Below are 16,594 nucleotides of genomic sequence, written 5' to 3'. Positions count from 1 at the left end.
ATTTTAAGACTCCACAGTTTCCAAGGAGATAAAGAGGCATAATGGGGACCACCTAGTGAGAGCGTTATTAGCAAGAACAGATGTCAGGTTTGGAGGAGGGATGTCAATCAAGATTCAAGGAACAAGGGGAAGGGAGAGGATGCTGGCAGAGGTTCACAAGAAAAACGAAAACCAGTGATTGAATAGAGGTTAAGAGGAGAGACAGCAGGTGTTGAGAATAACAAACACGTTTAACCACCGTGGGAGCAGAAACAAAAGTCTTTCCCTTTAAATCTATTATTAAATATTTCTGCAATAATAAAAGTATGCAGAATAATATAATGAACACTTGTGCCCCTTCTAAGATATTATTCATTATCAATTTATAGTAACCCTCCCCCCATCAGCACCAAGTGGTAATAACTATTTTCCTAAATTTGTCGACTATCATTCCCCATAGCTCTTTACATTTTTATTACATATGTGTGTATTCAAAGGCAACGTTTTATCTTTTAAAAATCAGGTTTGATGTCCGAAGATGGAGAAGTACGACTGTGGAAATACTTGTTTGACATAAAGCAAAGTGCCCTTGCTAAAGGCAAAGAGAATAATAAAATAGATGGAAAAACTTGGATCAGAGAATAAGAAGCTAATTGCTATTGACGTAGTTCTCTCCTAGGTCACGAGGTCGCTGGTGAAGCTCCCATAGTAGGACCAAGAGCATCCGCCAGCTTCCTGATGCGGGGAGAGGGCCACATTCCTAGAACACCAAGGTCAGAAGGAAAGGGATGATTTCAGCCACTGTTCAGCAGAGGTCTTTTAGTTGGGGCCAGTGGGGATTCTGTTCTCAGAAACATAAGCGGTGGGAAAGTGGGCATCAGAACACAGCAAGGAGTCATTTACTATTTCAAGGACAAACCACGGAGCAGGCTGAGGTTTGGGGCCAGACTCCAAGTTCAGAGTTGGCGCATGGCTAGCCAGCGAGAGGCAGAACCTCTCCCTTGTGCGGCAAGACGCTCTTGAAACTGCCTCCACTGGGGCCTGTCATCCTCGGGCTCCGCGAGCTGCCAAAGAGAGTAACGGAATGTTTCCTGGGTTCAGTGAGACTGCTGTCTTGCACAATTCTGTTAGTGAAAACCCACATGGGTCATCTTAGAAACCCGACGTTGCAAGGAACTTAAGGAAGACCTAACCCCCACCATAGCAAGCAAATTAAAATTCACTCCCATCAACACTAAACACGATTTGGATTGGGTGGAGGAAGTGAGAGGATTTTCACAACCTCACTTTCGAAATTGTCAGTGAGTAACTCATTTAGTTCTCAATTTGCTTTGATTTTTTTCCAAAAATCTGTGCAGAATTGGAAATTCTTGAGAAGTGAGAAAATCGGATCTCCAGATTCCTTTCGAATGTGTGAAATGCTAAAGTTGAAAACTCAGAAAGTTGGGATATTACGTTTGTATGCTTTTAATTAAACATTTATCCTTTATTTCATGGCTTCCTTTTTGTATCTGAGAGCCAATAATCATTTCCAGGCTTCAAACGTTGTTTAGGCTCTTGAAAAGCTCACAGACCCTGAGCTCTGTATCTGTAGGACCTGGAGGAGAGACATCCCATGGAAGAGATTTTATTTTTTTTTTAGATTTTATTTATTTCTTTGATAGAGAGAGAGATCACAAGTAGGCAGAGGGAGGCAGAGAGAGAGGGGGAAGCAGGCTCCCAGTGGAGCAGAGAGCCCAGTGTGGGGCTTGATCCCAGGACCCTGTGATCATGACCTGAGCCAAAGGCAGAGGCTTAACAACTGAGCCACCCAGGCGCCTCTCCGCAGGGGTATTTTTGGAGCTCATGTGAACATGGGCTCTGGGACACAGCGTCGGATGGTGGACCAACTGGGCTCCAGCTAGACTGGTATCACTTGAATGTTCTAGAATGAGAATGTCATCCCTTATTACTCTCGTAATTAAAGGTAATATAATTTTAGGTGAGCTATCACCTCTCACCCAATCGGGATGGCTGCTACTGAAAAAACAGAGATGCGCGGCGTTGGTGGAGGTGTAGGGAGATTGGAACCGTCATGGCCCGCTGGCGGGAATGTGAAATGCGCAGTCACCCTGGAGGGCCGCACGGTGGTTCCTCACAATACTGGACACAGAGCTACGGTGTGACCAGGCGATCCCATATCTGGATGTACACCCAGAAAGAACCGAAAGCCTGGGACTCCCAGACAGCCCTGTATCCTCCCTACGGCCTCTGAGGCGGGGCAGTGAGACCCCAGAGACCCCTGATGGCGAGCAGTGCTGAAGAAGGTTCTTGTGCAAGGTGCGGAGGAAGCCCCAGGAGCTTGGCCCTGGGCCCCCTGACGCCACAGATGCACCCCAGGATTCGTGCATATACTCGGGCAAACAGGTGACCCGAGAAGCAGACAGCCCCCTCCTCAAGGGGAAAAAGAAGGTAAAGCCCAGCTGGCCTGCGCCAGCCCTAGGAGCGCACAAGGAGATAAACGTCCCCTTTTGCGGATCCTGTTTCTTGGGGCGCTCCCGGTGAGAACCACTGCGGGCTGGGGGCCTGAGGGCGGGGTAAGGGGTGTCCTGCTTCCCCCACCCCTGTCCCTGCGGGCGGTGGCTGGCTCCTGAGGGCACTGGGGAGGGGGCTGGGCAGCGCCCCCACCTCACCTCCCCCTCGGGCCCGCTTCGGTCGGCCAGCAGGGGGCGGCAGAGGACCGGCGATGCCGCAGGGTGGGCTTGCGCGCTCGGGGCACCGCCCGGCCCGGGACGGACCCCCGCCCCAGACCAGGAGGGGCCGAACCCCGCGGCCGGCGCGGGCGGGGGACCGAGGGGACGGCGCTAGGCCGGAAGCCTGTGTCCGGAGCAGGGACTCGAGGTAGCGGCCGGCACCGCCCCGCCCTGAAGCCCGGGACCCCTGGGCTCCCGCTTCCCACGGGGTCTCCTGTCTGGGGCGCTCACAGGATGAAGGAAGGCAGCCCTCATCGGGGACACGTGGGAAATCTGTGCCGGTCACGGTGCCAGGGGGCAGCTTTTCTTCATATTCTGATGGCCCTGGCCCTGAGCCGGCTACACCGCTGGGGTGGGGGACCCCTCCACCTCCCCGCCGCGGCCTCTTTTGTCCCCAGGCTCCGGGCCTACCAGGCCCACCGCTTGGTCCTCAAGGTTGGGGCCTCCCCCCTCCCGCGGGCCCCCACCCCAGCCTCCTTTACTTCTGGGCGGACTGTCCCAGCCCCAGCCGCCCCCTCACCCTCACACACACCTGAGCCCCCAAGGACTCCCCTCCACCGAAACCCTCTGTTGGGCCGTGGGCCCCCAGACCCTGCCTCCCAGGCCTGGACGCCAGAACCTGATCAGGCCTAATCTCCCAGAGCTCCTGCGGGGAGGTTAAATGAAGGCGGGGTTCCAGTGGGACTGGGGTCCACGCGGGGACAAGGGTCAGAGGGCAGAGCCTGGGTTCCGTGGGAGGCCCGCAGAACCAGGAGGCCTGTTGCCGGGTAACCGGATCTCCCGGCACTTGCCCACACCCACCCTGAGCTGCGGACCCGCCAGTCTCCCGACCTCTTTCCCTCTGTGGGTCCTTGAGAAGCAGCAGGAAGGGAGAAGCAAGAGGCCAGCCAGCAACCGCATCCCCCCCCCAGCCTCAGTTTCACCGTGAGGACTGGGCCGCCGGGCCCCCTGGGGCAGCATCAGGATGAGTCTGGGCATCATGGAGGAGGAAGACCTGGCCGAGTACTTTCGGCTGCAGTATGGGGAGAGGCTGCTACAACTGTTGCAGTGAGTGTCTCTGGGTCAGGGGGCGCCCACAGTCCCCTTGCGCCCCCTTCCAGCCTCTCCCCTCCCCCCTGTAACCCTGAGCCCCAAGTCACCTGCCCTCGACCCTGGCACCAGACCCTGGCACCAGCCCACAGCCCCAATCGGACCCCCAGCCCTTGTCACCCCGCCCTGCCATTCCCAGATGCCAACGCAGCCCTCCCTCCCCACATGCTACTCCCTTCCCTCCCGCGGGGGACAGGACCACCTCCTCCCCCCGGCCCCCTCTGATGTTGGCCCAGCCCCAGCCTGTCCCACGAGCTCAGAACCCACAGTCCTCTCTCGCCCGTGTCTTGGGCAGGAAGTTCCCGAACATTGAGAACCAGTCAGAGTCTCCATCCATCCGGCTCCTGGAGAAGAAAAAGGAAGCCAAGATCATGCACCAGGCTATGGAGCAGAAGAAGGAGGTGGGGGCCTGGCCCTGGGGTGCAGGAAGGGCCACAGGGTTCAGAAACTGAGGACGCCCCCTACCCATCATGTGGGCGGCAGTGGCTGGAGCCAGGAGTCCTGCACGGAGGTTCTGTGTTCCCTCCCAGGAGAGAGAAGGGATCTTCGTCTTGTGGGTAGCAGGGGCCTGGGACGCCCTGCTCTGAACCCAGTGTGGCGCGGAAGGCGGGAGGCCTAGGGGCAGAGGCCCTGGTAGCAGGAGGCGCAGGGGTGCTCCTGACCTCTGTGCTGCCCCCGGCCCCAAGATATTTCAGCGCCGAATGGAAACCCTGAACCTGCGCTGGGAGGAGCTGGGTGTCAAGGAGGCCCAGCTGAAGGCCCACATCCAGAAGTTCGAGCAGTTCATCCAGGTGCGAGGGCCTGTGGGTTCCCAACTGCCCCCTTCGTCCTCCTCTCCCTCCTCCTCTTTCCTTTTTCTCCCCCTCCTCCTCCCACTCCCCGTCTTCTTCCTTTACCCCTCTTCCTTCCCCTTTCCTTCTCCTCCCCTTCCCCTTTCCTCCTCCCCCCTTCCTCCTTCCTCTTCTCCCTCCTCCCCATTCCTCCTTCCTCCTCCCTTCCTCCTCCTCCCTCTTCCCTTCCTCCTCCCCCTCCTCCACCTCCTCGTTGCTCCTGCTGACTCCTCACCCTGGGTTAGGGCTCAGCAAGGCCTGGGGCTTCTCCCTTTATGTCCGAGCTCATTACAGTTTGTCATTTCCTGTTTCCTTCTGGACTGCAGGTCACCATTTCCTCGCGTGTGCCTGGTACATACAGTGTCTCGGGGACTGGATGGGTGGGAGATGACACGGGGGGCTGGGCACGGTGAGTGCACAGATGAATCCGACAGGGCCTCAGCCCCTCAGCCACCCACCCAGCCCCTGGACACTCTGTGTTTTCAATGGACCTGAGGGGCAGGCCAGCAGCTGCATTTTTTAAAAAGCTCCCCAGGGGATCATGATACAGCGTTTAGGGTTTAGGGGACCTCCGCCTTCATTTAACCTCCCCGCAGGACCCTCCCCTTGGGTCCTCTGCCAGGACCCAACCCTCCCTGTGCCTTCTCCCTGTGCCTTCTCCACCTGCCTCCCAATGTTCTCCACCCGTGGAGCCCCCCGGGAGCCCCTGAAGAGGGACAGAAGCCACACAGGTGCACTGCGAGGGGTGCGTGTGTCCCTGATCTTGCGGGGAGGGCTCTGCAGAATGAAGAAGGGGGCGTCGGCCCGACTGCCCCTTCTCTGAGGACATCAGTCTGCACCAGCGGCTCCGGCCTCAGACTGATTCCTCCCCCAGCTGGAGCACATCCCCCGGGGCCTCTGGTTCCTACAGAAATGAGAAACTGAGTCATGGAGTACAAAGCACCAAACAGGAAGAAAATCAGGGCCTCCTGGCCCACAGGGGCAGCCCAGCGATCCCTGCCCATCCCCGGCAGACAGAGGGAGGACAGGCCCAGTGTCCCACGGGTGCCACCTCCCCCTACCCCCACCCCCGCCCCAGGAGAACGACCAGAAACGGATCCGGGCCCTGAAGAAGGCCAACAAGGAGCGGGAACTGAAGAGGCAGCGCCTGCGCGAGCTGGCCATGGCCAAGCAGGAGATGGCGGCCTTGAGGCTGGAGCACCAGAGGCTGAGCGGGAGGCTGCAGGACTACTCCGTCTTCAACAAGTACCTGGAGAAGGTGGTGGAGAGCTCGGAGGTGAGCGGGTGGGCGGGGGTGGGACTGCCCCAGGGCCTGGGGCCAGCAGAGGGGGTCTGCAGCCGTGGGGGGGCGGGGGGGCAGGACAGTCACCCTGCTCTGAGCAGACGGCTGAGTGGGAGGGGGCCCTGCGGGGTGGGGGCTGAGCTTGTTTCCAGGGATCCGGGTCCGCAGGTGCATCCTGGTGGCATGTGTATGTCTCTGTGTGTGTGTGTGTGTGTGTGTATTGGGGGAGCAAGGTTTCGCTTGGGACCCCCAGGGACCAGCCTTGCTGGCAGTGGGATCAGGCCACATCGTCTCCTGCTCCACCTCATTTCAGGTGTGAGAAGAAGGGAGAGAAACTGGCAGACACCTAGCCCAGTGTAGAGTTAGCACCGTGCACAGGCCGGTGCCCGGGGCTGGTGGGTGCCTCCGTGAAACAGAGCTTTGCCCTTTCTTCGGGGCTCCTCCCCTGTCTCCCACCCTTCCCCCTTCCTCCTCAGCCTCCTGGGGGGCGGGGGGGGGGACTAATCTTCCTAGCTCCTTCCTTCAGTGGCCCTCGGGTCTTTGTCCCTGACCATTCACTTTTCTCTTTGAGCAACCTGGGGGGCCTCCCACGCCCCCATGTGACAACAGCAGGCAGGGCCCCTCATGGGAAGAGGGGTTGTGGCGGGATGAGAGCCAGGTATAGGGTATAGGGTATGCCCTCGGGGGTGTGTTCTGAGCGCAGTGCGGGGGGGGGGGGACGACAAAAGATGGACAGCTTTCTGAAGTCCCAGAGCTAATTTCTTAAAATCCCATACTAGAACTAGAATTACGCATGTGTGAAGCCCAAATCCATGTTATGTGCATCATGCCAACAATAAAAGTTTCATTCGTCATGGGGCACGGGGAGGGGAGTGAGCAGAGACAACGTCTCAAAGCAGCAGGTACATTATAAGAGAAGACTCCAATCAGACCTGGGGAAAGGTGTGTCTTACAACCGAGGAGCCTGGCCTGTGTCTGGCTCTGAGATTCCTGCCCCAAGGCCCTGGGTCTGGACTCTTGGGCTCAGCCCATCAGCTCTCCATGCACCCCCCCCCCGGCCCCCCACTGCAGCCAGTCCTCTTGCGGTGTGTGTCCCCTGCTGTGAATGTTAGAACCGGGGCCTTCTCCTCACCTCCTCCCCCTCCTCCCTCTCCACAGCCCATCAATCAGCAGATCTGGCCTCCTAAGTATTTCTGGAATCCGGCCCCTGCCCCTTCCTCTTCCAGACCCCCAGTGCCCCTCATCCGGAGTTCAACGCTGCCTTTATTTCTGGCCACCAGCCTGTCCCACGCTCTCCCACCGTGATCTCCTGCCCCTCTTTCTTCCTCTCTTTCCGTCTTCCCCTAAGTCTTTCAGAATATTTCGAGCACACGGAAAGATATAGAAAAATACATAATTGCACCCAGGTATCCACTGCACCTTGCCAACTCTTAATATTTCCCCCTATTTGGCTTCTGGTTCTTTCTTCTTAAATAAGGCACTATCGCAACCCCTCTTGGGCAGCCCCCTTCCAAGCCCCCTTCCTCTTCCCCTCTCCGAGGAGCTGGCCGCCATCCTCACTTTTTAACCGCTCATTCTCATGCTTGTGGGTATTATTTTGGTCCCATAGTACATCTCCATAAACTTTGAAGAGTGTTCCACATGCCTCTTTGTAACTTGCTTTTTCTGATCAAGGATACTTTTTCTTTAAAAAAAAAAAAAAAACTATTCATCACAGAAAATTTCAAACATATACAGAAATAGAATCATCTATCAAATGCCCGTTACTCATCGCCTAATTCCGACAATTATAAACTCATCAAATCAACCCCCGGACCTTCCCACCGCTGCCACTGGGAAGCAAATGATTTTTTTTTTCATCCATATTTCAGCATGTGACTCTCAAAAATGAGGCCAAGGGGCGCCCGGGTGGCTCAGTGGGTTAAGCCTCTGCCTTTGGCTCAGGTCATGATCTCAGGGTCCTGGGATGGAGCCCCGCATCAGGCTCTCTGCTCAGCAGTGAGCCTGCTTCCCCCTCTTTCTGCCTGCCTCTGCCTACTTGTGATCTCGCTCTCTCTGTGTCAAATAAATAAATGGAAAATCTTAAAAAAAAAAGATGAGGCCAATACCATTGTCACACCCGGTAAAAATGTGATCGTAATTCCTTAACATCAAGTCGTCAGTGTTCAGACTTCCCTCATCTGTTACGTACCTGCTTTGCATACAATTGTTTTGTTCCAATCAGGGTCTGAACAAGGTTCCCATGTGGCATTTGGTTCATATGTTTGTGCCTTGAGTATCACAGACGTTGTGATGCTGATCCAAAGAAGCTAGACAGACAAGAGGACGTACGTGTGATCCCCCTGGTAGATCTAAAAACGGGTCAAGGTGGATCTTTGGTGATAGAAGCCACGATTCTGGTTTCTTTGGCAGTGGGGACAGACGCTGTGCTGAAAGGGGTTGGTGGACCGTTCTAGGGTGCTGGGAATGTTTTGTTGTCTCTTCTTCACCTGTTAGCTAGGAAACTACGGCCAAGAAAGCCTTCCTCAAGAGAATCTTCCCTTCACCAGCTGTTTGTTTACTTTGTGAGTCTTAAAGGAAAAGCTTGTTAAGCACTTGATTCATTAGTATGAATTCCTGGATGGTTGGTGTATCTGGTATGTGCGATCGTTTGCACTTTTTCTCTCGGATATGCAAAGTGTCGCATCTTTAAACAGTGGGAGCCTCTTCTGGTTGGTTCTGTGTCCTTTGGACCGGCACCAAGTCCTCGACAGGTGCTCCTGGTAGCTCCCGTCGTTTTAACTGTCGCACGCTGTCGCATGGTGCGTGTACTCCATGACCTTTCGAAATGCAGGCATCAAGTAATCTCTCTGCTTCCTTCAATGAAGGAAGTCCACACTCCTCCTCAGAGGCCCCTGGACACTATCATTACTTCTTCCGGATGGATCTGTCCCTCCCCATCTTGATCACAGTTTATTCATACTAATCTCCCTTGAGCATCTTGAATATGCCACACGTCCCTGAGGTTTGCAGGCAGCAGCTTCTTCTCCCTGTCCTCACCTTCCCCCACCTGCCCGTGGCCAGCCAGCTTCTGTTCATACCTCTGGTCTCAGTGCAGCATCCTTTCCCCCCGGGAAACCTCGCCTGGCTGTTCCCACTGCCTCTGATGCTGAGTTGGGTGGCCCTTCCCCACAGAGGCATTATGGATGGAGAGGCTAGCGCTCACACCACCTTCTACGGAGGACAGCTGGCCTGCAGGGTCAGGTCAGAGTGTCCTGGCCCGGCACCAGGCTGGAGCAGGCAGCTGCGCCTGGCAGGCCCCGTGCGCCACTGGTGGCATCTCCCGTCCCCACTGGAAGGGGACTTCAGCAAATGTGAGCAAATTCCAGAAAGCCTTCTGCTGAAGATACTGCTACACGTCCTCGACCAGACCCCTCTCCCTGGTCATCGATATAACTCCGTGTTATAATGCTTTCCTTGTCTGTCTGTCCTCCCTCCACACCATCCCAAGTCATAGGCTTCATAAGAGCAGGGTCTGGCTTTCTTATCTCCTGCTTTGTCCCTCGCACTTAGCCTACTACCTGCCTTACAAGTGGTTCTCCATTCGTTCTTGTTGGACAGGATCATTATTGCCTTGGGAGACGTCTCAAAATGCACCCTCCCGGGGTGCCTGGGTGGCTCAGTGGGTTAAGCCGCTGCCTTCGGCTCAGGTCATGATCTCAGGGTCCTGGGATCGAGTCCCACATCGGGCTCTCTGCTCAGCGGGGAGCCTGCTTCCTCCTCTCTCTCTCTCTGCCTGCCTCTTTGCCTCTCTCTGTCAAATGAATAAATAAAATCTTTTAAAAAAAAAATGCACCCTCCCGACCCCTGAGCCCCAGCCAGCAACCCTCTAGAATAACCTGGGGGCCCTTTTTTCAAAATTCAGGTGCCAGGGACCACCTCGAACCTGCTGATTAAAATGAATGTCTTGGGGCACCTGGGTGGCTTGGTCGGTTAAGCATCTGCCTTGGGCTCAGGTCCTGATCCTGGGGTCCTGGGATCCGGCCTGTGTCAGACTCCCTGCTCAGCAAGGAGCCTACTTCTCCCTCTCCCTCTCTCTCTCTCCTGCTTGTGCTCTCTCACAAATAAATAAAATATTATATATATATAATATTTTATTTATATTTATATTTATTATATTTATAATATTTATAATATTTTATTTATATGTATATATATATATAAAACGAAACTCTTGGGGGCGGAATCAGACAGGTGTCCTTTTCAGAGCTCCCAGGCGATGCCAACAGGCAGACCGAGGACCCCAGCTCTAGTGGCACCTGCCCCCAACACAAGGTCCCAGTGGCCCTTGGCAACCCAAAAGGGCCAGCAGGTGGGCTCCAAAGTCCTCGCGGCCTCTGCCCTTTGGCCTTGCCCCAGGGTCTCCCAGCTAGCCTGAGACCCCTAGACTGAGGTTTGGCAGGCGGGGAACCCCGCCATCTGGCCCCGGGGGTAGGGGGTGGCAGTGCACTGATGGAGACCCCGTCGCAGTTCGAGGAGATCCACGAGGTGATTTCGCGCTACAAGACGCTGGTGAGCATGCACCGGGACCTGATGCAGTCGGCGCAGGAGGGCCAGGAGAAGATCGAGCGCGCCAAGGCGCGGCTGGCGCGCTACATGGAAGAGAAGGACGACGAGATCCTGCAGCACAACAACGAGCTGGCGCGGCTGCAGATGCGCTTTGACCGGGCCCGCAGCGATGTCATCATCTGGGTTAGCACCGGTGGGGGTGGGCGTGGCGTGGCGTGGCGTGGCGTCACTGGGGCCGTGGCTGGGGGCGTGGCTTGGGGCGTGGCTTGGGGCACCCACCCACGTCTGTGCGCGCACACCTGCTCACCTCCCGGCCCCACCCCGACCCCAGGAATCTCGCTGGGCTCACATCCAGAACACCGCCGCCAAGAAGACCCTCTTGCTAGGCACCATTAAGATGGCGACGCTGAACCTCTTCCAGATCGTGAGCAAGCAGCTGAAGGAGACCACCACCGTGTCCCTGGAGGACACGCACAAACAGCTGGACATGGTAAGAGGGGGCGCAAGTGCCCTACCCAGCTGGGTCTACTCAGCGGAGACGGTCGTCCGTTGGTCCAAGGCGAGAATGAACCCCCCGGGGTGGTGGTTCTCAAGTTCAGCAGGATCCGAGTCCCCTGCGGGCTGGGGGCTATGGCTGGGCCCCAGCTCTGGAGTGTCTGACTCAGTAGGTCTGAGATGAGAACCCATGAATTTCCAGTTTTCAACACGTTCCCAGGTGATGGTGCTGGCCTGGGTTCTGCGCTTTGAGAACCCCCGCCTTAGCGCTAAGACCCTGTTGGCCATAGTCAACGCGGGCAAGGGCGGGGACCCCCGTAGAATCCGGTACTTGAGCACATCAGTCCTACTGAATTCTAGAGAGAGGCTGAAGGCTCGCGCCATGGCCCATTCTTGGAAAAAGAGAATTTGGGGAGTTGAGGGGGTAGGAGGAGGAATCCGCAAGTTTAAGGAAGTGTTAGGGTCTTACTAGTACCAATCTGACGTTTTCTCTTTGAAGTAACTGAAAGGAGGGGTGCGGGGTGGGGGGGCGCTCTGTGGGTTAAGCGTCTGCCTTCAGCTCAGGTAATGATTCCGGGTCCTGCTCAGTGGGCATCTGCTGCTCCCTCTCCCTCTGCCTCTTCCCCTGCTTGTGTGCGTGTGTGTGCTCGCTCTCTCTCTCTCTCTCTCTCAAATAAATAAAAAATTTAAAAAGTAACTGCAAGGAAATTGGGAAGGAAATAGGTGTCTCACTGTATGATTCTAAGTTGTTCAATGCCATGTGCATCGAACATTACCACGCGTATCCAGCATTACCCCAAAGTCTTCTCACTACCGATCGCACAAGCACACACCCCACAGATGGGGGAACTCCGCACAAGCAGACGCACTACCCGTGCTTCTCATGACACGCAGAGAACCGTGACTAAGTCTTCACTCCTTGGGCAAAAGCCTCAGGCTTTGCCATGAAATAATAGACTACGAGCTCCAGAAGGCTGGGATTTGTGCTTGTCTTGTTCCTAACTGTATCTCGGTATCTAGAACGGTGCCTGGCACACAGTAGGTGCTCCATAAGTGTTTGGCGAATGAATATGAAACACAAGCCAATAAAAGCCAGGGACTGGAAGGTACTTGCCCTATGTAACAAAAACCAAAAAAAGGAAAACGTGGGGCACCCGGCTTAACCCGTCAGTTAAGCGTCCAGCTCTTGGTTTCGGCTCAGGTCATGACTTCAGGGTCGTGAGATCGAGTCCTGCATGGGGCTCTGCGCTCAGTGGCAAGTCTGCTTGAGATTCCCTCCCTCCCTCTCCCTCGGCCCCTCCCCCAAATCACGTGTGTCTGTTCTCTCTCTCTCTCAAATAAACAAATCTTTAAAAAAATAAAAAAAGTAAAACTTGGGAAATGTAAAGGATTTCTCCCACTGACCAATCCAAAAGAGGGATTTTCCCCAAACCAGACGATCTGCTCAAACTGCGTCTAGAGCAGAGTTACTGACAACTGGAAGACCGTGAAGGCGGTTAATAAGAACATTTTTTCCAAAGCAGCGAGTCTCAAACGTTTTGGTATCAGGAGACCTGCACGCTCTTAAAATGGGATGGAGGACCCCACCACACAAAGAGCTTTTATCTGCTGATATTTCCCATATTAGAAACTCTCAACAGAAAAAAATTTTTTTGAACTATAGACTTTTTTTATTCCAATTTATTTATTTTCAGAAAAACAGTATTCATTATTTTTTCACCACACCCAGTGCTCCATGCAAGCTGTGCCCTCTATAATACCCACCACCTGGTACCCCAACCTCCCACCCCCCCACCACTTTAAACCCCTCAGATTGTTCTTCAGAGTCCATAGTCTCTCATGGTTCACCTCCCCTTCCAATTTACCCAAAAGCACATACCCTCCCCAATGTCCATAACCCTACCCCCCTTCTCCCAACCCCCCTCCCCCCAGCAACCCACAGTTTGTTTCGTGAGATTAAGAGTCACTTATGGTTTGTCTCCTTCCCTATCCCATCTTGTTTCATGGATTCTTCTCCTACCCACTTAAGCCCCCATTCAACAGAAAATTTTAAAAGAATTGTCATTGTTCAATGACGAGAAGAAGCCCGTCACCATCAACGCCTGCTTGATGAAAAATACATTTTCGAAACAATACTTTGTGGGACAAGTCACACAATCACAAATCCGTTTAATGTCTGGCTTCCCCGAGGACAGGTGGATGGATTCTGCTTTCTGCTTCCACATTCAGCCTTCTGCCATGGCGCTCTTCTATGGTGGAAACACCCCAGCGTGTATGCTCAAAAGAGAAAAAGACAAGTAATGTCTTCGTGGGATTGAAAAAGGACTTTGCCCCTGCAAACCCCTGTCCCTGGCAGAATGGTGTCAAGGACTCCTGGAGGTCCTCAGGCCCCCTCCGTTAGCTATTGGAAAGCAAGGTTGGGGCAGGAGGTGATCACCTCCAGCTCCCCGACCTGCCCAAGCATCCCCTGCTCAGACCCTAGCTCCCAGCCCACCTACTCCCCATTCTGAGCTTTCTGACTTGCTCTCGGCAAGTTTGCTTCTACAAGAACACTTCCTACTCCCCAAGTCGTTATTTTAAAAATATCCCACCGTGTTCCATAGGACATGTTCATGTTCCATAGGACATGAACCTATGGACAGACGTACGCGTAATCAACTAGCCTGAGACAATTAGAAACAAGGACCCGGGAAAGTAAAAGTTACAACCAAAGGTCCAGGAACCAGTGAGAAACACAGACTGCAGATTTGGAGTATAAAGGAGCCTGAGAGGGTCAGTCATTGGTTCTGCGCCCCCTGATGACAAGAAGGAAAAGCAACACCTAGTTCTGGTCCCAAAATGAGAAGACGTACTTGTGCTCAGAGCAAACATTTTCTGGTGCTTCACTCCAATTGAAATTTCCCAAGGAGGCTACAGAGCATCCCAGGGCACTGACGTCCCAACGACATCCCTGACCCATCCATGCACAGGCTCTGGAAGGCAGCCACTTATCTAGAATGTAGGAGCATGTTCCCACGGTACACCTTAAGAAACATGATTCTGCAAAAGGCTGAATCTGAATTCAACGGTACTGTGTCGTGGAAGGTCCAGTGTGTTCCTTGAATGAAACCCAAGCTTTCTGGGGTGCCATTTTCCTAATTGCACTTGGCAAATCCTAGGACCCCAAGAGGTGGGTAAGTTTCCTGTGGGGGAATCCAAGGAGTTCATGGGCTAATGGGTTTGGAAAACTCCCAGGGAAGCAAAGTCAGATGGTCTTTGCTGTGGTCCTGCCCTGAGACTCTCCACGCAGATAACGTTTCTACAGCTAACTTGACCACAGAACCCTTTCTGTGGGCGTGTGTGATGACTGGTTAAAAGAACATAGTTCGGGAAATTCTGGGCTTGTCTCCTCTGTAACCCTGGGGAAGATAGTTTAATTCACTAACTCTTTCCTTCCTCTTTTGCAAAAGCAGGAATTGTATCCATAATAGCAACAGTATTCCCGGGTTTGTTGAGAGTTTGGGATGGTCCGTGTAGTCCCATCTCCAGGAACATTCTCGAAAAGGAGAGATAGAACTGAGGTCTTAGAGGTCATCGAGACCAGCTCTTCTGGAAATAAAGAAGCTGAGTCCCAGAACAATGAACTGATTTCCCCAGAGCCGCGTCAGGAGACCAGGTCCCCACGTGGCGCCTGGAGCCCATGTTCTTTGAAACCGAAGCTGGTGAACAGAACTCTGGCTTCCCTCCGTGACTCAGGATTGTCACGATGGGCATCAGTTCTGGGTTCCAAGTAAATGCCTTGCTTGAAGGCTATTACATTGTGGGGAGTTGTTTCCCCCAACACTGCTGGCCCCCACCTTCCAGAGGCTTCTAGTGCCTGGATCAGCTCAGTGTCCCCTCACCTCTCCCCTCCACCAGACTGTCCACTGTTCTTTTTCCTGCTGTCACCGTGTCGGTCCCCAGGAGCTCCCTGTCTGTGCCTACTGGTCTGCTAGGCCTGCTGCTTCAACTAGAATGATTGTCAAGTTAGAGAAGGTTAAAGCCCTCAAGAAGTCAGTTCCAGGAGGACAGTGTGGCTCCTTCCAGGTTATGCCCAGATGTGCTACGTGTGGGGACGGGATGGCCTGGTGCTGGGTGGGCTAACTCGGGTCCCCTGGCCTTGTTAGATCCAGCAGTTCATTCAGGATCTGTCGGACATCTGGGCAGAGGTGAGGAAGAAGGAACAGCAGCAAGTCCGGGTTTAAGAAGCAGCCGCGGTTCTCTAACGCTCTGAGGTGGAGACTGAGAGAGGATAGGTTTCCGGTGAGCTCGCCGTCCCGTCAGCCCAGTTCAGCCATCTGGGACCCTTGTGCCTTTGTGCTGGCGAACACCCTGCCATTGCCCTCCTCGAGCCTCAGTCCCTCCCCCACTGAAAACATTAAATTCTGTAAGGTGTTTCTAAGTTCTGCCTCTTTTTTGGCTTATTCACGGAGAAGATGGCCCATTGGGGAGAGAAATCACCCCCTCTTGAAGCTGGTCACTTAGGCAGCCCAGAGACTAGAAAACAAGTCTCAGGCCTGACATGTCCAAGGCTTTGGACTTGCACAGAGAAAGAGACCAGCAGTGGGGTGAGTACCCAGGACCCTTCTTTCCTCTATCACTTCAAAAAAAATTTAAGTTGGGGTTCCTAAGTGGGGTTCAAAGACTCACACAGAGGCAGCTTCCCAAGTCAGAGTTCCGTAGGTGGTGAGTCAAGGACTGTCCCCAACCTAGGGGCCAAGCCCTGCTCCCCTGCCTGCTGGGACCCTACAACAGGTATTGTGGTACCAGCCACGCTAACATGGGACTAGGCGGCAGGCCCGGAAAGACTCATCTCTCAGCCAGCGGGAATGATGGTCGGAAACCAGCAGAACTCAGGGCACCTGGGTGGTTCGGTAGTTAAGCCTTAAGTGTCTGCTGGCTCAGGTGTGATCCCAGGATCCTGGGATCCACCCGGGTCAGACTTGCTGCTCAGCAGGGAGTCTGCTTCTGGCTCTCATCCCCCCTCGCTATCTCTGTCTCTCTCAAATAAACAATCTTAAAGGAAAAAAATCAGCAGAACTGAGTAGAGATAAATGGAAACTTTCGCACTCGGATCAGAGACCAGACCCCCCCGCAAAAAAAACGAATAAACGAGCATTTTTTAAATGTATATTCGCGCACACATCATCCGGGTGCGAACCCCACAGGGCTCCACTGTCCCTGTCTCCAGGAGCAGCATGCCTGCTCAGGGGCCCTGGCTACAGATAATCAGGTCAGGATGCACAGTGATTCTGCCTGCCCTGGGCCGGGTCTCCCTCCGCCAGGCGGGAGCACGGTTGCTTCCCCTCCAAAGCCTGTGGCGGAGCAGCAGGACGAACAAGGGATCCAGAGGGCCTGTGGGATCCCCGCCGGGAGCACTGGGGCAGTGTCCCTGCGTTGGGTGGGGGGATCCCGCTGGGGGCGGCAGGTAGCCCGGGCTTTGTCTGCACTAACTTACACAGAGTCTCACTGGGACCCCCAGGCCCCCTCACCTGAAACACCCAGAAAAGAAACTCAGAACTACAGGGCAGTCCTATCTCAAGCCGCCCCTGCGGCACAGGTGAGGGCTGCGGAGGTGGCATTCCTGGCCTAAGGGACTTCTCTCTGGAAGGGGCCAGAGG

At 54.5% G+C, this 16,594-nt stretch overlaps 1 protein-coding gene across 2 annotated transcripts; it reads left to right on the top strand.

The window, feature by feature from the left end:
- The first annotated feature begins 3,675 nt into the window (after nt 1-3,675).
- Nucleotides 3,676-15,178, top strand: CCDC42 (coiled-coil domain containing 42). Of its 2 annotated transcripts, XM_044250609.1 has the most exons (7): nt 3,676-3,758; nt 4,096-4,201; nt 4,487-4,591; nt 5,709-5,906; nt 10,422-10,643; nt 10,792-10,950; nt 15,101-15,178. In XM_044250609.1, the coding sequence occupies exons 1-7, from the start codon at nt 3,676-3,678 to the stop codon at nt 15,176-15,178; spliced, it is 951 nt and encodes a 316-aa protein (XP_044106544.1). The 2 variants fall into 2 exon arrangements, with proteins under 2 accessions (XP_044106544.1, XP_044106545.1); XM_044250610.1 differs by lacking the exon at nt 10,422-10,643.
- The last annotated feature ends 1,416 nt before the right edge of the window (nt 15,179-16,594 follow it).

This window comes from Neovison vison, chromosome 5 (assembly GCF_020171115.1).
Source record: "Neovison vison isolate M4711 chromosome 5, ASM_NN_V1, whole genome shotgun sequence".
NCBI lineage: Eukaryota > Metazoa > Chordata > Mammalia > Carnivora > Mustelidae > Neogale > Neogale vison.
This window is presented reverse-complemented; position numbering and strand designations above follow the sequence as displayed.

Excerpts from the sequence above, each read along its gene's own strand:
- CCDC42 (XM_044250609.1), top strand. The coding sequence starts at position 3,676 with ATGAGTCTGGGCATCATGGAGGAGGAAGACCTGGCCGAGTACTTTCGG. Across the intron at positions 3,759-4,095 it reads AGGCTGCTACAACTGTTGCA|GAAGTTCCCGAACATTGAGA; the intron begins GTGAGTGTCTCT and ends TGTCTTGGGCAG. Across the intron at positions 4,592-5,708 it reads AGTTCGAGCAGTTCATCCAG|GAGAACGACCAGAAACGGAT; the intron begins GTGCGAGGGCCT and ends CCCCCGCCCCAG.